Raw genomic sequence first — 22023 nt, forward strand, 5'->3', positions numbered from 1 at the left:
TTCCTTTCAAACTTACTGGAAACTCTGGGAAACAAACACTCTTAAGCTTAGAGAGGTACAGATAATGATGAGGAAAGAAATACGTATGATGAGAAATATGCCCATTTCAGGTTTTCTTAAAAGATGGTTTTTATGGGAAGGGTAGGTGGATTGTTTTCTGAAATTTCCTGTCTATGTGTTAGGTAATACTGCCCTCAGAGGGCCAAGGTAAGTAAATTCATTTTTAACATTGAGAAGCAGCTTTTCTGCTCTTTATCTGATCGATAAGCTTGCTTTGCGGAGGAGGAGTGGACTTCTTTGAATAACTGAATAGTGTTTGATTTGTTCTGTTCTTTTGAATATGTTTGCCGTCCCTGCACTTGCGTGTGCTGACCACATCAAGCCCATTCAGCCTTTTTCTGAGAACATGAAGGCAGACGACGGGCCACAGACTGCTACATTAGATCAGTTTACAAAGGGGATAAGAAAATTACGTAGGAAAGTTAAGATGATTTCAGTTGGGTGTCTTTTAGCTTTTTGTCTCTTGGATAACAGATACTCTCTTACTCAAAATTATTTGAACCACACTTTCAAATATCTAGCCCAATTCATTGAAATGAAAACCTTATTTTCCCTTCAGTTTTATAAACCTAAGCATAATCACAGCTTTACAGTACAAATCAAGATTAATTTACTTCACTGGATATGTAGTTGTTACATGTAAATATAAAATGTACTACCAGTTGAAATATGGTATCATTTCTAAGTATTTATGAAAGCCTAACATTAATGTATGGTTTAACACATACCCAAATTCAGAGTGGTTGAGGTTAAATAATTAACTTGCACAATAAAAAAGGAAGAGTAAGAAAGGCCTGGTATAAAAGTAGTGAGTTGTATACTCTTGTGTTTGCTTTTTGTATGTGCTAACCTTTTATGAGATAATTTGAAAGAAACATAGAGATGTTTAGTAGTAGATCCAGTGGGGTGCTTGATTTTTTTCCCCATAGATTTACTTGATATTGAATCAAGAAAGACTGTTTCTGTGACAGCATTATCTGTTTTTAACAAAAGAGTTCAATTGGTTGAGTATAAATGATATGTAACTCATTGTTATTGGTAATAATGGGGGATGAAAATAGGATATAAGCAAAGTGAATAACAAAAATTGAAACTTTTTCCACAAAAAAACAGCATCTACTCTGCTCAGCTAATGTGAAACAGTGATAGTCGGGCCAAATGAGATTAACAAATTACACTTTATTTTAAATACTCCACTTTTGTGTAGTTTAATATGCTTATGTGTATTAAGCACTTACTATATCTTTTTTGGTTAGCCGTACTTTATTCATTTAACAAATGCTGTGTAATGCTCAGTATTAGCCAGACGTTGTTCTGTGTACTTCAGAAATATATTTTTTAAAGATTTTATTTATTTGAAAGAGAGACAGAGAGACAGAGCATGAGCAGAGGGCAGGAGCAGAGGGAGAGGGAGAAGCGGGCTCCGATGCGGGGCTTGATCCCAGGACCCTGGGATCATGACCTGAGCCGAAGGCAGACGCTTAACCCATTGAGTCACCCAGGTTCCCCCCTCATAAATATTAATTCAGTTCTTCTAAACTGTTGTCCCCATTTTCCAGAAGAAGCAGCTGAGGCACAGAGATAGGAAGCAATATGCCCAAAGGCACACAGCTAGTTGGTGGTAGAGTTGGCGTTTGAACTTCAGAGTATGTGCTTCTCACCACTGGTGTAATATACTTCCTCCTTTTGAGGGCTTGAGCGGTGTGGCAGGGCAGGATTTTGTTTACTTCAGCAGATCTTTATTCAGATCTCAACTCTGTCCTTGGCTTGCCTCAGCATGGCTGTGCAGAGTGAGGCTACCCTGGCACCTGTCTCTCTGTGTCGCTGTGGGGAAGTCATGGGGGTGACACCTGAGCAACGTGCATGGCTCTGTGCACTTGAGTGTCCCCTTCATCCTGCCTTTTAGCACTTCTTCTGTTCACCACTTACCTGCTGTTGAGACAAGTCTCGGTCAGTATACGGCCTCGGAAAAACGAAGGGGGAGGAGGATGGGGTTGGGAAGGCCAGGGATTCGGCCCCAGAGGGACAGAGTTTGTGGTTTGATGTGGTGTCATTTTCGGGTCTTGTGCTCCTGGAAATTTATTACAGGGGACACTCAGTAGGTCTGAGATAAAGCCCTATTCTGCTTTGTTGGGTTTTATTCTACAAGGCAGTGATTTGAATATAGGGGTGGGAGGGTTGAATCACCTGAGGGTTTTTTCAGATGGCACCGCCCTTCTCCCGATGACCAGGCGCTGCTGCCAGCTCCCACCATCTGCCCTAGGGAGACACTGATGGTTGTAAATGCTATCCGTCGGATGTGTTCTAACAGAAACATGGGTTGAGCTATGCAGCGTTGTGTTAGAGTGAGATTTCTGTTTGAGAGAGCTTTGCTGACATGAGTGTGGTTTATGTAGTGGTAGGTTTATTTATTCAATTAATGGATAAATACCAGCCGGCTCTGTGGTAGGTGCTAGAGGTGCATAGTGAGTAGGCTGGTGTTATGGACTCCCTGCCTCCGTGTTTGATATTCACTAAGGCTATTTACTGCAGTGAATATATAATGTAGGAGATTACATTAATTTAAACATTTAGGGAATATGGTGTGGCGAAATGGAAAATATTTCTAATAAAGAAGTTGTAAAATGTCTTCTTTTAAAATTTGTCCATTTCTTCGAAATTGTTTAAAGTTCTGTGGCCCTAGCTACTTTGTTAAAATAGTACGGGAAAGACCGGGTGTTTAATGCCCTGTGTGGAGTTGGAGACTTTTTGCTATCATGCAGAAAGCAGATTAAAAAGAAGGCTCTGCTTTCACAATCTACAAGGGCGTAAATGTAAGCAAAATAATAATTTAGCTCACATTTAACCCAGCAGGAAGCTGAGTGCAGATTGAGTAATTCTCCACAACATATCTACTGCTATGTAAACTAATCTCACGGTTTATTCTTCATTAAATTGCCAAGATGCTGTTTTTCTGTTGGCTAGTTTGTGTGAATGCTTTTTGTTCTCTCTTTCTTCTCTGTCTTTCCATTCACCTTGCTTTTCTCGCAAAGTAAAACTGAACACTGTAATTCTTTTAAGATGTTCTTAAGTTTAAAAGGATAATTAGTTAAGTATCACAGTTTTGAAGTGTAGGGTTTTCGAAAAACAAAGGAAACCGGGATTTGATTAACTAATTTACAGAATACCTGGAAACAAATACCGGAATGCTAAAAGATAGGTGATCATTGTGCAGTTTTCTGGAAAAGAGAGGAAAATGATAAAGTAGGTGAAGTACCGGCAGGCCACCGTTCTGACCTTAGAGAAGGTCACTCTGGAACATCTGTGGTATTTAGCGCGTGGGTCCTTTTCTCGTCACTGCTTCAGCTTCAAAGCAAAACATGGGCCCCAGCCTTCTTTGGGAAGGAGATATGAAAACTATACCTAATATAAAAATGACAAGTTCATGCATTATGCAGTGGAAGCACAATCTCTTGACTATAATATACTTTTCAAAATAATCATGAAGGAGCATATGTGGGAAAGCAGAGGAATGTGGGTACATCTGGAAAGCTTTTAAGGCATCTTGGAAGCACAGTGCAAAATCACCAAAATTGTAAACACCTTCCATCTGGTCAGTTGTAATGGTAACATTGACCAGTACAAGAGCAGACAAATCTCTCAGTGACCTTATGTGACAGCCAGACAAGCAGGGTGAAATCATCATAAACATTTGAGTGTTTTGCAATATGACCTCATTAATCAATACTGTGCAGAAAACCATGAGAGAAAAAGACTGCTCAGGCAGGATCTTGAAACTTGAAAGGCTCAGGTGTGTTACATGTTACGCTAGGTGAAAGAAGCATCGTAAACGATTACCAGGCCTCCGCTTGTATTGTTGTGAGGCTTCCAAGAGGAATGGGTGCAGGGCCCGATCTTGGAACCAACGCAGCAGCAAACCAGTTCTTCCACGAAATGTTGAGGGATCCTATGCTGATATTCCTGCCAAGCCCTTTCCCCGCAGGAAAGATGTTAGGGAGCACCATTCCACAAGGCATGTGGGGTGCCCTGGGAAATGCCACGCGTGGGAGATGCTGCCACCCCTCGGTATGACTTCCTAGATCACGAAGAACTTCTCGTTTTGCATTTTAATTGCCCAAAGCATCCACTTTTCTGCAGTACTCACAGCTGCCCGCTAGGCTTAGAGCGCCACGAGGGCAGGTCCTGTGCCTGGATCCGCCACGCCTGCGTTCTCCGTGCACGTGCGCATTTTGACACTCAAACGATGTATTTTTGAATGAATGAATCTATCAGAAGCCCATTTTCCCCGGTTCTAAATAAAAGTGTTTCAAGAACCTTGTGACGCTTTGAGCTATGAACAGTACCTGAAGATGAGGGAGCGGGGCGGAAGTGTGCAGTGTTTTGGGCATGTGTGGTAGACCCCACCCAATTTTCAGAGACGATGGAGACACAGCCAGAGCTGGTCGATGACGGTCGAGGAGACTGCACAGATGACACCGCAGAGTGTGACCTGCAAGGGAAGACTGTGCTTGAAAGGACTAATAAAAGGGGAATGACAACCCAAACCTCTGCGTTTGTAGGAGCTGAAACACCTAATCAACATAGATCTAGTAAGCTGGTAGAATATGCAAAAGTACTTTCATTTTTTAAAAAAGTTACATTTCAGATTGTCCCTGTGAGTTGAAAAATTGTTACTATGCTAGCTCATTGCAGTGTAGATAATACAAAAAAAAAATCCTTAGGATTATCTTCAAGACACTTGTAAGAGAGGACGATGATAATTTCAGTGAGAAATTCTACTTCTTTTATTCCCTGAGACACATTCATAGGGCTTTTACTTAGATCTATTTGGAATAGAACACTTGCAATGCACTATATAAAAATGGAACAGACAATTTCAAAGATTGCAAATGTTTTGTTATGTTTATCACCATGCATTTCCGCAGTAACTATATTTGGCTGTATGATTTTTAAGATATTTAAGACATAGCACACTATTGTGAATTATATATTCAGTATTTGTTTGTGGTGCTAATATTTATTTATGAAAATCGACTAGTGGAAAAAAGATTCTGCTATATTTTCTCTTAGGTGGTTCATGTGTAAATTTGGTTGGCATCTGTCAACAAGCAACTAAATACGTAACCATATTGTAAACGATGAAATTAATCGATTTTATACTGCTATCAACATTAAACCTCTTTTTGTCTTAGGTAAAATTTGTCCCATGAAGACTTTTACTTAAGACTAAAGCTTTCTTAAAGTCATATAAATCTATTTTGACTGAAAGCTGCCATTTTTGGGTTTAAAAGCTGTTCTTGGGAAATTTTAAATTATTTGATTTTCATGGTCCTGTACCCTGTGTATATCATTTAATAAAAATGATTCAGAGAGATCTGAGATTTTAGCTCTTTTTTTTTTTTTTTTTGGAAGACTAGTTACTCTGATATTCTTATCCCTGTCTTGAAAATGAAGTATTAATTAATTAATTAATTAATTTTGTTGTGGGATAGCCTTTTCATTTCTTTGGAGAGGATTCAAGTTTTATGTACCTGACACTAGCTAAAGAGACTTTGGTTTTGGGGGTGATAGAGTAAATTTATTACTGATGGTTGCCTGTTGCCTCATTTATGACCATATTCGTGCGTGAGCGTACTACTGATTAGTGGAATATTTAATGCAAGCTTGGAGATGAGTGGTTCCACTATTTAATAATAACAAAATCTAACTCACGCTGCACTCAGGTGAGTGCTTTCATGTCCTGTCCTTCAGTTTGCTGCTATTATGCTTCTTGGGTTTCAGATCAGGAGGCTGGGAGTAGAGAGCTTAAAGTTCCCATGGCTGAGAAGTGGAAGAGCCAGGATTCAGACCCACCCATGCTGGGAAGCTGCAGCATAACGCTCACTCCGAAGCATAATGTTGTCCTTCCCAGAGCTTGAAGGATGAGGCAGAGCGGGGAAAGAACTGAGGCCCCATTGGAGAAGTTTCTTGATCCTGTATTGACCACGATTATTTGTTGTGACTTTTATTACACAGCATAGCGTTTGTCTTAAGTAGGGTTTCTTTTGTTCTGAAAATGTGACCTGCATGCCTTACGCGGTGGTAAGATGGCCTGTTGCTTGTTTGTATAAATACTGTTGGCTCTCCCCGCTCTGTAAAGAATGAAGGTGTAAGGTTATTTGTTATTAACAGACACAGCGAGTGTGGATATTATTCATTTTCCCCCTCTGAGATGACAAAGACAAATAGTAATGTTTTAAAAATGTGGATTGTGATTAAACATGGATATAAAATACAGAGAATATATATTCTCAGGAAAGCTGAGCTTATAGTGGTTTCGGCTTTATGATGAGACGGTGGTGCCTCCTTCCCGACATGCGCTCGCCCTCTTCCTCCGGGAGTGATTAGCTTGGGAAACCTATGTGACAGCACCAGCACGTGTGAGTGGCTGTTGGTACTTTCAAAAGCTGTGTCCCCTGAATCTCTTAGAGAAATCAGAATTTCAGTTTGCTTGCAGTACAGTTGTTGGTAACCAGCGTCATTCATTTTCTTTGTATTTTATCTTAGGGAAGAAGCTTATCTTAAAAATGATGCTTAAGCGTTTTTTCTAATTAAATTCTAAATGATCATGTGTGTAGGATTTGTGAAAAACAGTACTACACTTGTACAGACTTCTTTTCAATTGGATTCTGTCTCTATCTATTTTAATGACATCTTAGTTCATGCACCTAATTGTGTTTTTAGCATAGCGCATGCCAGTGGAGACGAGGCCGCCAGTAGATGAAGGGGTCTTTCTGCACTGTTCTCAGCCTGTACGTACTTGACTGCACAGCTAATTTTCTACCTCTTGCGAAGTTAGAGTTGGGACCAGGTTCTGGAACACAGCCTTGCTGTACAAATGCGTGAATGCATGAATCAAATATTTATCAACATAATTCACTTATGGGGATACCAGCTGAATCATTTCTAGGGGTCTTTTTTCCCACTGGTATGTCTAAACAAATCTAGGCATTTCCTGGTTATTCTAGATGTAAGACCATTTGAACGTTTTCCTCAGTCTGCTTTTAGTCCTAAGGTATACATTTGCACTTTTTCAAAGTTGAAGTCATCAAAAAGTGCCAAAACAGGAGCTAGAAACCTGATTCTCAGTGAAGTACTAATGGAATAATCTGTAGTATGTGAGGATTGTCAAATACAAATGTAATTTGAAATTAGGTGAACAGTAGGAAAGGAGCACTGTCAACTTTGTTGGATAACCCTGAGTTGAATGCATATCGCTAATAACGAGGATCCACTTGAATACTCAAAATATTTACTCAAAAATATTTAGGTGCAAAGTGAGTATGAATTTAAGCTCATACCATCTCCCATCTGAGGTTGTTATTAAAGATTAAGCCCGAGAGCCAAAATATTATTTGTACTCAGCTGGAGAAATCAAGAATGTCCTCTGTGGCCAACATTCACTCAAAAACACTGAGGTTTTTTATTTGTTTTAAGAGCTTACAGGAAATAAATTATTAAGTAAAGTAAGAAAGTTGGCAAAAGTCCAGAATCTGAAGTCAGTCGGTTATAACCAAGTGAAACTGTGACCTCTAGTAAATAGCCTTTCCAACCCCACATTTGACAAACAGGATTCTCTCCTGTTGATGAGAGTAGGTGGATCTTTTCCTTTGCGTTCGTAAGGTGTTAACTACGTGTCTCTGTTACCACTGATGCCGAGAACTTAACTGACCAATGGTTTGGTTTTGTTTTGGTTCTATAAACAAGCCTTTGGTTAGAGTGCTAAGAAACCGCAGTAAGTTTTCTAGGGCCGCTGTAACAAATTACAACAAATTGGGTAGTTCAAAACAAAAGACAGTAACAAATTCTCTCACCGTTCTGGACACCAGAAGTTAGAGATCCGGGTGTCAGGCAGGGTCAGACTCCCTCCAGAGGCTTTGGAGGAGAATCCGTTCCTTGCCTTTCCAGCTCCTGGTGTCTCCAGGTATTTGTAGGCTGGGGATGCGGCGCTGGGTCACGGGGCCTTCTCAGAGTGTCCATGCCTCCTCTGCCTCACACGTTCAGGGATGTCTGTGATTGGATTTGGGGCTCACCCAGCTCATCCAGGATAAGCCCCTCTTCTCAAAATCCTTCACTTCATCACCCCTTTTGCCATCTTAGGTAATATTCCCAGGTCCCGGGGATTAGGGTGGGTACATATCTTTTGAGGGGTCACCATTCAGCTCACTACAGAAACCAAAATATCAGGATCCCTGTTGGGAAATATGCTGTTTCCAATATCAAAACACATGTACTTCAAAAAGCATAAAGCCTCCAGCCAAGGAGTGTGAGAAAGAATTGAAAGCACCCTTCATGAAGGGAGATAGAAAGTCGGGAAGAGATTGTGCTGGAAATCCCGTCCAGGTGTGGCTGTGATGCTTGCTGAAGGTTTATTGTGATAGCACATAGAAATGTTGAATCGGTACCCCATAAATGGCTGCTGCTTTTTTAAACAAGACTTTCGCCCCGTTACAACCAAGCTGTCTCTTAAATTAGTTGAAACCTATGGGCTATAAATATCAAAGTATGGTACAGCTTGGTTTTAATACAGCATGTGTAAATTTAGGTGTAAATGCTATGTTTAAAATACAAGATGTGATTGACTTTTAGCAGTCTCTCTTAAAAGGCTGGGTGGCGGAGAGGGCACCTTTGTTCCGGGCACTTCGCCCCATAAAAGCAAGGACTTTTTGGCCATATTTTTAGAACGGCTTGAGAACATGTTCCTCATCCAGACTCTCACTGCCTCAACTACCGAGTCAGTGAGGAGAGTGTGCAGGTCCCTTTTCATGACCAGCTGGACAAGGTCCCCAATGCGGCAGGAACAATTCTGCTTTGCCATCAGGGTGCCTGGTGGCCTGTCATGGTATCGTGCAAAGCTATGACTTTTTATACTCTCTGGAGCTAGGAGTCTTCTTCTTTTCTTCTGGGCCTAGTAGGGGGCGGTAAAGCTTGCTTTTTTGCTTTATTCCCTACCTTGTGAATTTGTGTCCTCGGTAAGGCCCAGTTCTTTGGCAGAAAAAGAATCCCTTCTTAGTTCTACTTTTGGAACTAGAAAATAAATATTTAATTAGGCCAACACATCATGCTATTATATGAACTTGAGAACATTCCTGGGAACCTATAAAAAAGGATCTTCTTTCAGGAAGTTTTCAGAAGCCTTCTCTGAATTTTAGGGGGTGCCTGAAACCTGGTGTAGTACTGGAATAGAAAGTCCAAGAGTTCGAGTCCTTGTGTTTCTTATGTTTTTGGTCCACTACTGTGTCTCTAGGACCCAGAGCAAATAAATAAGTAAATGTACTCTGTCCTGAACATCTTCTTAGGAAGTCCATTCATATTATAAACAACGATCAAAAATCAAGAGTCTTAAAGTTGGAGATCCACTGTTAGCTTTCTGTGACAGTACAATTTTTGACTGATTTAACTGAATCAACTCAAAATTATTATTCAAAATTTGTGAGAAATAATACTTTTTATTTTATCAGCAATGTAAATTTTGACTTTTCAATTTTATTCCTGACTGCGAATGACTCCTGCACTGTCTTGGTGTAATGTATTATATGTCAGGGATACATAATAGATTTTTATTTATATTTTTTTTTTTTTAAAGATTTTATTTATTTATTTGACAGCGAGAGAGGGAACACAAGCAGGGGGAGTGGCAGAGGGAGAAGCAGGCTTCCCGCGGAGCAGGGAGCCCGATGTGGGGCTCGATCCCAGGACCCTGGGATCATGACCTGAGCCGAAGGCAGACGCTCAACGGCTGAGCCACCCAGGCGCCCCAATAGATTTTTTTTAAAAGAACTTTTTGGCAGCCAGAAGTCTTGCTGTAGACCATATAAAATATTCTAAATTTCCCAAGATTTGTTTAACAAAAAAGATAGAAGATCTGTGTGCTGGTGTTCTGTGTCTTTCAGCTGAGCCCCTGACAGCATTAGTAGCTGACAGGAAATTATTCTTAGAAATGAAAATTTGATGTTTATTTCTCTTAATTTCATATTTCTTGAATATGTGTTTTCAGTACTTTCATAAAATGAGAAATAGTGCTATCCCATTTTTCTTCTTTTAAATTTTTTAGATGAATTTGTTTTATCTTTTGTATACTTATTAAACTGTTGCTTATTTTTTAGCTTGATAGACTTAGAGCATCTGATACCAATATGAATCTGTTCCTGTTTTGCAGGAGCTTTTGAAATCTAAATATGATATTACTAATTAGATATTTAATATCTAATGATTTTAAATTTTATGTAGGAGTCCATAAGTAAAAATGGAAAAATAAAGTAAGTACAATCAAGAAAGGAACTTGCTTCATCTTTGTAATGGGAAGTGTGAATTTAACATTCTGGTTTTGTAAATTTGGCATGTGTTTATTAACCTTAGGGCTATATATTTTCACTAAAGCGAAGTGAGGAGGGGGGTCAAGTTTTCTTTTTCTTTCCCTTTAAGTGCTTTTTATGTGCTGGGATGATATTTGTATGCATCTCCTTCACGTATTCGTTCATTTGGTAGATTATTATTTAACATCTACCAGGTGGTAAGCACCAGGGTGGGCAGTTGAAGTACATCACTGCAAGGAAAAAGAACTGACAGTAATTAGGACCAAAGGGGAAAATCAAATTTCAAAGCAAAAATTAGAACATATCTGCCATTGTGAGCTTGATGGCTTCCCAGTGCTTACTTTTCTGATGATACTTGCCTAACCAAATGTGTCAACACTTGGAAGATCAGTATAACTCAGTGAAGCAGTGTTTTCTAAAGGATCCATGTTTGATGTTGCAAAATCATGCATAGTGTGTGAAAGATTCATTCAACGTGTAGTAGAGACCAGTGGATTTTCACATAACAGTAGGTTTCTTGACATGGTTTCAAATTCCACACTGCAGTTAACCTTTCAGAAAACCTCAAAGAAAGAGAGCCATAACTGTCCCAATACTCTGCCCTTTGCGGCTGCATACCTGTTGAGCCAGACCTCTTTCCTGTATCTTAAACCAAAACAACATACCACAGTAGAGTGAATACAGAAGCACATATGAGAACCTGGCTATCTTCTGTGAAGCCAAACATCAGAAGAGATTTTTTTTTTTAAATGGAAAGAAGTTCTGCTCTTTTGCTGATTTTTTTGTTTTAGAAAATATAATGATTTTCACAAAAATGTTAGTTATATTACACGTAATAAGTTTATTGTTATTTTTAAAGGAAGTAATAAAGGCATTTAAACTTTCTTTTCAGTTCCTAATATAGTAAACATAGACATAATCTAACTAAATAGATTGTTGGAGTTGTCAGTGATGGTTAAGGGTGTAAAGAGGGGTGAGGTAAAGAGCTTGAGAACTGCTGATCCAGAGGCACACCCCATATCTGAAATGTATGTTGGGGTGAGACTATGGAGTTGCTTACGTTTTATGCTAAGAGATTTGTACTAAACAGAAAGAGTCAATATTTTTGAGCAGAAAACGACGTAGATCAAAGTGGTACAGACAGAGGATTAATCTGGAAGGGATAGATGCATGAGGATGGAAGGGGGGAGAGCAAGGCAGGGGGGCAGGCACAGCTCAGCAGCAGGAAGGCAAGGCGTGAGGGCCCCCTTTGGGTTGGGCTAAATGAGAGACATGTGAAGGCAGCGCTGGCCTAGCCGAAGAAGAGGGAACCAGCCCCATGTTAGCCTGAGTTGGGCAACTGGGGTCCAGGGAAGAAGCTGACTTGTAGGGAAAGTGGAACTGGGTTCAGTTTCTTGCAGGGCTCTGATTCAGCATTTGAGATCGAAGAACCAGGTAGAAATATCCAGTAGAGAACTGACAATTTTGAGACCAGATAGCCTTCCATCTCTTATGGTGTCATGGAGCACCTCTGTTTCTTAAAATTCAGTCAAGTCGCTTCTTAGGTAAGCAGCTTGTGATCTGGTTGCTAAAAATGTATATTTTGATAGCTAGGTGATAGTTTATATCAAAATTTGATACATATGCATTTATTGACTGTTATGTGCTTGGCCTAGTACCATGTGTTCTTACAGTTACTACTCTTTGTGTGAGTGTGTGTATGGTTTTTAAGCTCTGTTAACCCATGTTCTTTCATTTTCTTGACTTATTTACAGCATTTTCCAGAAGATAATTTCCCTATTCAGAACAATAAAATGTTGTTTAAACAAGTTATGATCGAGATTTAACAATGAAAAGACTTTTCCCCCTTTCTTCTTAAAAAATGATGCAATTAGTCAGTAGTACATGGAAGATAAACATCTATTTCATGTTCCTCCTTATGATAAGTGTTTTTCATCGAAATTCCTTGATACTGTATGTGGATGATTTACCAAGGCTTTTTAAAATGGTTGAAATATGCTCTAACAACCATCTGATAAAATGAAAAACTGAACAAAATGTGTACTCAGATGAATGATTCTCTGAAGAAATAATGGTGCAAATGAATTATCAAAGTGTGAAATCATTAAAAACAAAACATGTTTGAGTTTTTATTGAATCTTAATTGCAGGCTTATGTATTTTCTTTTGTAAGCTAAGTTAAAAGAAAATTGCCTAACTAAATTTTTAGAGGCCAGTGTTGTGGGACATATATTGTACCATAATTTATTTTTCACATAAAAGCTGCTGTTCATTTTTTTCCCCAGCATTAACATGCATGCTTTCCTCATGTAGGAGAATATATAAAAAACTGGAGGCCAAGATATTTCCTTTTGAAGACAGATGGCTCATTCATAGGATATAAAGAGAAACCTCAAGATGTGGATTTACCTTATCCCCTCAACAACTTTTCAGTGGCAAGTAAGTTCATTATAATTGTTGATTCACCTTGTATTTATTTATTTGTATGACCTCATGTGTCAGCTATCTTACAATATAGGAGAAGCCTATGAAAAAGTTTAGGCTTGTATTTAAGTGCAGGGAAGTTTTCAGCTTTGATACAATTTCAATTCCTTAGCGTAGGGATTATTGATGATATATGGTCTTATATGATACAATATAGTTGAATATAGAACCTAAATTTGATAAATACAATTCCCCAAATATGTACCTCAAGTTTTTTCTTTATAAAGTGTAAACAGGGACCTTTGAACTCCGTTGCTAAGTGAACTTGGTTGTTAAGACTGTTGCAAGACCTGGACATTTCTAATCGGTTTCCTGTCGTGATCTGAGCTCTTTTGGTTGATCATAGGATGAGAAACAAGTGATTACTTCAGAAATTGTTTTCTGGGGAGATTTTATGTTTGAAGTTAGATTTTTCTTCCTTAGAAGTATCTAAGAAAAATGTTTGTAATGAAGATTTATTTAGGAATTATATATTTTCTTGACCATAGCCCAGAATAAACTGAAAGATGCTGCTGCTGGTGGTTCTGGCAACAGTTATCCTCGCTGTGTTATGACCAGGCTCTTCGGGCTGGCTATATTGATTAATCAACGAAAGGGTTGTCCGGTGTTAACTCAGAAATAAAGCATTTGAAAAAGTAATGTTAGGTTAAAATAAACTTGCATAAGAGCTAAAGTCTGTACCATTGAGATAAAGTCTTTAGCCAGACACCATTCTTAATTTTGATTTTGGTTATATGTTGTTTTCTGTTAGCTACATCTGAAACAGATAGGAGGTAAAGATTGAAGCAAAAAAATTAAAATGAATAATACCAAATAGGAGCAGAAAAAAAATGCAAGATAACAAAAGTCCTTGAATGTTAGAAAAGTCATTTTAAAATTGGATAGAGCCCCAGCCTTTTTTATGGATACTATCTTTTAATTTTTTTAAAGAATAAGATAAAGCAGTAAACCAAAGGGTTTGTGAAATCAGTTGAGTGGCAAGAATACTAACTTTAAAAACAAACAAACAAACCCAGACACCTCTCTGTTTCTATAAATGGATTTTTATATAGGGATTTCATTTTTTAAGAAGTGAGAACACTGTTAATATGTACGTATTAGTTAAGGAAACCATTTTTCCCCCCACCAGAATGCTCATTAGATATTTATGGCTTTCTTTTAGTAGTAAATGATTTTTAAAACCCTGTTGTCAATTGAAATAATATCTTGTATATTGCATTGACTTAAGAGCACATTTTCATTCTAGAGACTTTTGGACTAGCATTTGCTTCAAAGTGATAGAAATTGGCTTTTAAAACACTAGCAGCACACATTATCTCCTACATAAAGCCAGTACAGTTCTTAGTTTCTCTATTTTACTAGCAAATGGTATTGGTTTGTCTGAAATAATTTACAAAAGTACAGAACTCCTGTATCTGCTGATCAAAATGCAGCATTTTTTGACCTTATGAAATTTCACACCCCAGCAAGTTTTAAAGACATACTGTATGTCACAGTCTGCCCACATCTGCTCCAACACTTCCACTGGCAGAGGCTGGAATCAATGCTACACTCCGGGGGAGAGATCCTATTTAGTGACTGACAGCCTATCCGCGAAATAAATATTAGTCGACATCTGTAATCTTTACTCGTATAATCAAGTAGTTGTAGGTAATTGACTCAAACAAGTAAAGTTGTAGACCGCTCCTTCATTTTCAGCAGTGTGTTAACATGTGTCTTAGACCAAATAAGCTGTTTAAGACTGATGGTTCTTAAAACTTGACTTACCACGATCTTAAGCTGCCGTGCAGAAATGAGGCGTAGTGAAATGGACGCTGGTTGAAGAAGTCGTTCCAAGTTCAGCTTTGCCACAAGGCATGAGTATGACCATGGATGGGTCATGCTCTGAAGCTCCCAGCATCGTGGGAACACTCAGATGTAACAAACTTCAAGGCCCTTTTGTCTCCTACGTGCTGTGGTTCTGTGAGGGGCAGTTTGAGCAGACTGTTGCAGAGTGAATAGGAGTTAAGTAAAGTAGGGGAGAAGGATATTCCAGGCTGAGGGGGACAAAGAATGTTTTTATGAGACATTAAAAGAAGGAAGAGTTGGAGCAAGGAAGGGTTACTTGGCCAACAGTTCCCCTCTGGCCCTGGCCCCCTTGCGTAAGCAAAAAAAGAGACGATTTTACCACGTATTTCTAAGGTATGTTGGGAAACGTTATATATGTATATTCCACTGAGAGCTACATGAGTCCCCTGTTTTTCCTGATAATTAAGAAATGTGACTTCAAATTTAATATATGTGGGTTTTACTGGAATTTGACCAAAATAGGCTTTTTATCCATATGAAAAAGGGAAGTAGGAGAACTGGTAGGGACTTGGAATCCCTCTTTCCAATCTTCACTAACTTTCACCTTCCTTCCTTTCTGATCTAAAGTTCCCCCAAACATGGTGTATGCTCCTTGTTTCTCTTAATCCACTGCCGTCTCGCTTTCTCTCTCAGTCACTTGATTGAAACCAATCTCCGTAAGTTCTCCAGGGACCACTTTACTTGCTCAGACGAGCAGACATTTTTCAGTTGTTCTTTTCCTGGGTCGACACCTCGGGCTGCGTTTCATACTGTTGGTCCCAGCTTCTCTCTTGGCATGAATGTTCTGGGATGTCTCTCTCTCCTGCTGTTCTTCCTTTGCCTGTTGTGTGGATTGTGATATCTCAGTGGGTTCTGGCCAAGGACGCTTCTCATTTTATACCCTCTCCCTGGGGGGGTGTCACATTCACTTGGAAGGCTTCAGTTCCCACCCATGGGCAGCTTATTCCCATAAGATGTATCTTCAGGGCAGGCCTCTCTCCTGAGCACTAAGGTACTGTACTCAGCCGGCTCCTGGACATCTCTCCCCGGGTACTTCTTGGCCCCAACCTGTCCTAAGTGGAATTCAGGATAATCTTGTCGGTTCTCCCCCCTGTATTTGGGTATGTCAATTCTGTCTTGAGCAGAAGCCTGCACCCATTCATTCCATGCTCCATCCTCCACATTGTCTCCCCATTCCCAGTGCATTTGTTTCTACTGAGTTTGTTTTTACTGAGGTTCTACTGAGTTCTTATTTTCTGAACTTCTGTCCGTTCTTGCCTGTAATCACCCTAGAGCAAGCACTCACCATCTCTGCTAGAGATTCTTAACGAGACGCCCTGCCTCTAGGTTCTGCCACGTCCACCCTTACTTCTCGCGACTGTCACAGTGACCCTTGTACAGTTAAGTTCTGACTGTGCCATTTGCCCTGGTTCCTCACTGCCTTTTGGAGGAAGCCCAGCCTCCTCAGTGTGTCCTGCGGGGACCTCCTCAGTCTGACCTCTGCTTTCAACTCCTGCCTCCTGTGTCTTCTGCCGGCCGGTCACACTTCGGCAAACTCCATGGCTCTTCTGCTCTGAGACTTTGTTTATGCTGTTCTCTCTGACCGGACTGACCTTCTGTCCTCTATTTGTCTGGATGGCTCTTTTGCATCCTTTAAGAATTAATTCAGATTTAAATCCCCAGTCTCAGTCCTTGCTAAATCAGTCCTCCCTGCCCCTCACAAAGCTGTTCTCTTTTGTTGTTATCACATTGTTTTTGGGTTATTTGTTCATGTGTTATGTCTCATCTACCAATCTGCGAGTTATTTTGGCGTAAAGAGCCTAGTGTTCTTTATCTTACATCTCCTAGTGCCTGCGTATTAGGGCTTAATAACCATTTTTGAATTAATGTCTGAGAACATCTAGTCCAGATTTTCCTGTTTTAGATGAGAAAAAGGAGGCCTTTAGAAATTCAGTGATCTGTTTGAGGTTGCTATACTAGGTGGTGGTAGCCAAGAATCAAGGTTAGAATTCAAATTTCTCTCTTGTCATTTACATTTTATTTCCCTCCCCCGCCCCCATTCGGTGCCGTTTTCCCTAGATTAAAGATCTGATTTGGGGTCAGAGTTCCAATACTTTAAATTGCTAGATGGCCTTTGGCATGCAGAATGTAAACTCCCCAGGCCCCCTGAAATGTAGATAAAAATCTTTGATTTTCATCCTTTGGGTGTATCAAATACGAACTGTATGTGAAGGTACCTTCTGAAGATAGTACTGTGGCTAAGTAAGTAAAATAGTAATTGTTTTCAAGCAAAGTGCGTCTCTGATCAGAATTGTGATTTGGTCAGTTGCTCATTATAGACTGAGATGATCTTTGCACGGCAAACATTACATCATGACTGAAAGGTAACACAGGGTCCATATACACCAGCACTGACGCAAAGCTGGTCTACTCAAGAGTTACGGTCTCCAACATTCCGACAGTGACCGACCCAACTCCAAAGTAAAACAGTTCCTCAGCAAAGAATTTGAACATCTGTCCGTATGTCTTGGGGCTTATCCTACTTTTGATCTACTTCGTTTTACTCTCAAGTGGGGGAAAGGAGAGGTCCAGCCAGGGTCCCTAGCAGCGCTTCCTAGACTCTTCCTTATTCCATGTTGCAGATTTTGGCCCACTCTGACGATAACTGTTTCCTCTCTGAAACTTTTCTGAAGTCCCTTTTTCAAAAAATAGGTCAGTCTACATTTCTTAGGCCAATTTTAAAAGTGAAGTGAAATGTTTACGCACTAACCTATTTTTCTTCTTCTCCTTGTAAGAAAGTAAGGAAATTTGGGGGCTTAAACCTACCAAAAAACTATTTTTACCTCTGAATAAATATTAGACACAGACACTTTAAATATGTAGAAAAATCACTTGGTTTCTACTAATGGCTCCACTGTGGCTGCTCATGGGGATAGAGAAATTGCTTGTGGCTTGGTTCATAGTCTTACATAACGTATAATACAACCTAGAATAACAACCCTATAAATTTAGGCTAACTCTATACTATGTAAATATAGAAGGATTACAAGAGATCAGAATAGCTTACTTTTAAAGGGTTTATCGACCATTGGAACCATACTAGACACTAAAAGGAGTATAAGATACAGTTTTCGAATGTAGGACTTTGTCATTGACTCTGGAAGACATACACAAAGGACACACAGCAATGGGAGGAGAGATGAGATCGGTTGCCAGAATGAATTTTATAGAAAATAAATGGCTGTATAAGTTGAGAGAATAGGTAAAAGTAAGCTAGGGTGACTAGGGGAGAATTTTAACAGGAGCTCTGAATGATGGGTGATATTTAAGTTTTTGGAAGAAGGGGGACATTCATAGTGAGGTTAACAACATAAGCAAGGGTATGAAGTCTGGAATTAATGAGTAGCTTATTTTGTGAATAGAAGAGGCCATATCCTAAGTAGATAGAGAATTTATGTTGGAGAAAAAACAAGATTAGATACATTGTAATCAGCTCATAAAAGGTCTTGAATACCAGTCTGATGCTTTTTAATGGAAACCAGTTGGAAACCGTTGGAGGCTTTTAAACATTTGGGTGTCCCAATTAGTATTTGATAAAAAAAGGAACCTACCTGGTCATAATAGAAGGGGTGCATCCGCAGGCAAAGCATGCTTTTCCCTCCATGAGTCTGTCAGTCAGCAAGGTATTGTCTTGTTTTCCTTACTGTGCAGTCTCACTGCTACCATCCTAGTTCAGTTCTTCATCAGTTCCTGCCTGGACTATTTTGATAGTCTCCTAATTGATCTCTTGCCTTCACATATTCTCCTCTCTGGAGTATTTGAAAACAATGCATAGGATAGATTCATCTTCCCAAGAAAAGTTCTTTTACAAGTATCCTCTCCTTACTCAGAAAAATCCCAAATTTCTCCCTTTTTCACAAAAGGAAGATGAATTATTATTTTTTAATGTGTGTGTGTGTGTGTGTTTTAAGATTTTATCCAGAGAGAGAGAGAGAGCATGTGTGAGCAGAGGGAAAGGGAGAGAGAGAATCTTAAGCAGACTTCTCACTGGGCATGGGGTCCGACTCGGGGCTCAATTCCATGACCCTGACCTCATGACCTGAGCCTAAATCAAGAGTCGGAGTCTTAACTGACTGAGCCACCCAGGCGCCCCTATTTTTTGATGTATTATGTACCTACAATTAAACACTTGCCCAGATCATAACTGTGTTTATACTCCATATGTTTTCAGTATTCCTTTTTTCTTCTCTTATTCTGTAATGTTCCATACGTTTTCTTTTTGACATATATTGCTACATTCTGTTTGGTTGAGTTACATATGAAGTTCTTAACCTTGGTTTTGTTTTCAGTGATTTTTAAACAATTTTATGTACTTGACTGTTAGAAGATTTGGTGCTTTTTTCCCCTCCTAAATGTGATCAGATTTTTAGGCAAACAGAAAGTTATGTCTGGTAATAGCAGCATCTCACTGTATGGAATGGATGCCTTACTTAAAAATTGATCCTACAGTGAACTAGTATAACTTCAGTCAGATTTTCCTCCTATCTGTCATTTTTATGGGTGGTACTGTATTCATTTATTTGCAAATTTTAACCGATAAACCAAATTTAGAATGGGGAATGGAGAAAACCTTTTTAAAAATTGCTTTAAAGGGAGATCGTTTTTAGACCATTACAAAGAGTAATAATGCCGTAATTAGTCACATATTTTCTTCCTTTCATTCAGATCACACCGTAATACCACAAGACAAAAAATTTCCACAGAACTTCTCTTCTTGCCTCCTTTTTTCTGTATTATACAGCAAGTGTGCGAAAAGAAAAAGTAGAATCCTGCTTTCATGGACCAGGCTGTGGAGTCCAGAGTTTTAAATCCAGCTCCTAGGTGTGAGATCAACTCTCTACATCTCTGAAAGATTTCACCCGTTCCATGTCCTTTATAAACATACATTTATGCGTGTTCCATGTGAGGTTCCTATTAGCTAATTTCACTGTTGTAGTACTTCCTTCATTAGCATATTGTCTGTGGCCTGGTCAGATATCTGTTAGAGCCCATAGCTTCCCTAGCAGCTTCCTTGAGCTCTCTCTCACCCCCTTTCCTGACTGACGGGAAGCTAATCTATAGTTGGGTCTTTACCTTCGAAGCCTCATTTGTCGGAATATAAATTAGTGGTGGGGGTGGGGAGGGGGCTTATGTAGATCCCAGGGGAGTGATAAATTTCTAGAGTGCAATGACTGTGTATACTCATTTAAAACATTTCCTACAGCATTTGTTACAAGATCTATGTACCAGAAGGTCATCCGACTTGGAGCCAAAAGACCTGAGTTTGAGTCTTGATTCTGCTCCTTTACTGGTGGGTGACCCTGGGCAAATCACATAACTTCTCTGATCTTCATTTTTGTCATCTTTAAACATGAAGGTTAATAATGCCTACTTCTTGGGATTATTGTGAGGATTAAATGAGATGCCGTAAAAAAAATAAATTAAAAAAATAAGTGAGATGCTGTATGTGAACGCACTTTGTAAATTGTGAAATGCTATGCAAATAAAACTATTCATGCAGGATGGGAGATGCTCAGTAATTTTGCTCCGGTGAGTTAAATGGCAGCCATTCTTCTCTCTCCAGCTAAATTACATTGGACTGGGAAGGCAACTGCTTGGTTGGGTTTTCTTTAAAGATCATTACAAGTTTGAGGTGGAAACTATTCGTAGCACTTTCTTGCAGTTGAGGACAGTCACTATTGCTTGGCTAGGGGCAAAATCCCAATTTCACATAATACCAAGGACTTTGATCTGTAAGGGCTAGCTCTTGTGACTAAACCACATGAGCTAGACCCCCAAGCCATGCCCGTGGCCACCTCTGGCCAAGGAAGGAAGGATCGCTGAAGCTGTGGGGGCAGCTCTGTTGCCCTGGCCTCCGAGGCGCTGGGTGCAGACCAAATTCTTCAAACCTTCAAGCCTTGGGAAGTCAAAGCTTCCACAAGGGGATGGTCCCTGTGACTGTTGTTACCCCTTATTTTAGTCAGAAGTTGTTTTTGCTTTTTAATAAAAGTAATAAAATCCTCCAATATCTTTCTGGCTGTCCTAAGAGGATCCCTTGGTTACCAGCCATTGGGGGAAATTTTTAAATTAATTTGGGTCTTCCATTAGATGATGACGTTTTTGTAAGATGGAGGATGCAGTGGGGCTTGTTCTTAGGGGAAGGAGGCAAGGACTGATCAGCTTCAGTAGCTTACATTAAATGATGTGAGGAGAAAACAGGGACCCTGACAGAGCCAACCTTCCTCCCTCCCCCCCTCCCCTTCAACTCTCCTCCTCCTCCCCTTTCTCTTCCCCTCCCTCCCTCCCACTCTCTCTCAACTTGTCATAAGTTCAACAATTAACTACCATTTCTCCAAAGATACTTACATAAAAGAACACCCTACATGTAATTATTTTCACTGGATTATTCTTAAACATTTTGCCTCGGACCCCTTCCTGGACTCTGTTTTCTAGACGCCCCAACTAACAGCCTCACACACTGAATTCTGTTTTTGAAATTTCCTACCTTGTTTACATATGATTTAAAGGAAAACAACTTGGAAACATGGGAGTTATCACAATGAATATTTAAACGTATTTTTAGGAAACCTAAGTTCTAATGGGTATTTAGAAAGTTTTTATCGAGGGTCTGTTGTGTTCTCAACATTGTACCAGGTACTGAGGGAAAAAAGAACAAAATAAGGAAGGAAACCAAGCTTCCTTTGAACGCTGCTATGTGCCAGGCCCTTTCACACATGTTCTCCCATTTAATCCTCACAGCGCTCTGAGGTGAGTATCACGTTCTCTACTTTTGAGACTGAAGGAGGTTCTGTGACTTGGTTGAGGTTGCTTATCTGGCAAATGGCAGAGTCAGGATTTTAGCCCGTGTCTCACAGAGTGCTAACCTCGAAGCCTGTGTTCATTTCATAACCCTCAGGTCTGGATTCAGTCCTGAAGTAAGTTTTACAATTAACATATTGAGAAGAGCTTGAGAAAGAGAGGGTCATCTAGAAGACCTTCTTGGAAATTGAGATTGTTTAGAGAAATAGTAGGATTTCAAAAGATGAAGTACATTCCAGGTAACAGGAATAGCATTAATTTGAAATGTTATTTCTGAGAAACTTCGGCTGAATCTCTTATTGTTGATTTAAATGAGTATGAAATCCTCAGATATGAATGAAAGCTCCAGATGGTATGTTATTTTTTTATCCCTGTATAGAGTGAAAAATATCAAAGGAGGAAGAAGGATAAATGATGGGAATAGATACGGCACTTGAAAT

General features: G+C 39.6%; 1 protein-coding gene across 3 annotated transcripts in view; it reads left to right on the top strand.

The window, feature by feature from the left end:
* The window catches only part of AKT3 (AKT serine/threonine kinase 3), a 310972-nt gene that overhangs the window by 120226 nt on the left and 168723 nt on the right, over positions 1 to 22023 (top strand). For 2 of the 3 annotated variants that reach the window (XM_078077905.1, XM_078077907.1), the window contains one exon: positions 12728 to 12853. The exons of the other annotated variant lie outside the window; for it this stretch is intronic. In XM_078077905.1, the coding sequence (XP_077934031.1) occupies positions 12728 to 12853 (126 nt within the window). The remainder of the gene's footprint in view (positions 1 to 12727; positions 12854 to 22023) is intronic. 3 annotated transcript variants of the gene reach the window in all.

The sequence above is a fragment of the Halichoerus grypus genome, chromosome 7 (genome assembly GCF_964656455.1).
Source record: "Halichoerus grypus chromosome 7, mHalGry1.hap1.1, whole genome shotgun sequence".
NCBI classification, from domain to species: Eukaryota; Metazoa; Chordata; class Mammalia; order Carnivora; family Phocidae; genus Halichoerus; species Halichoerus grypus.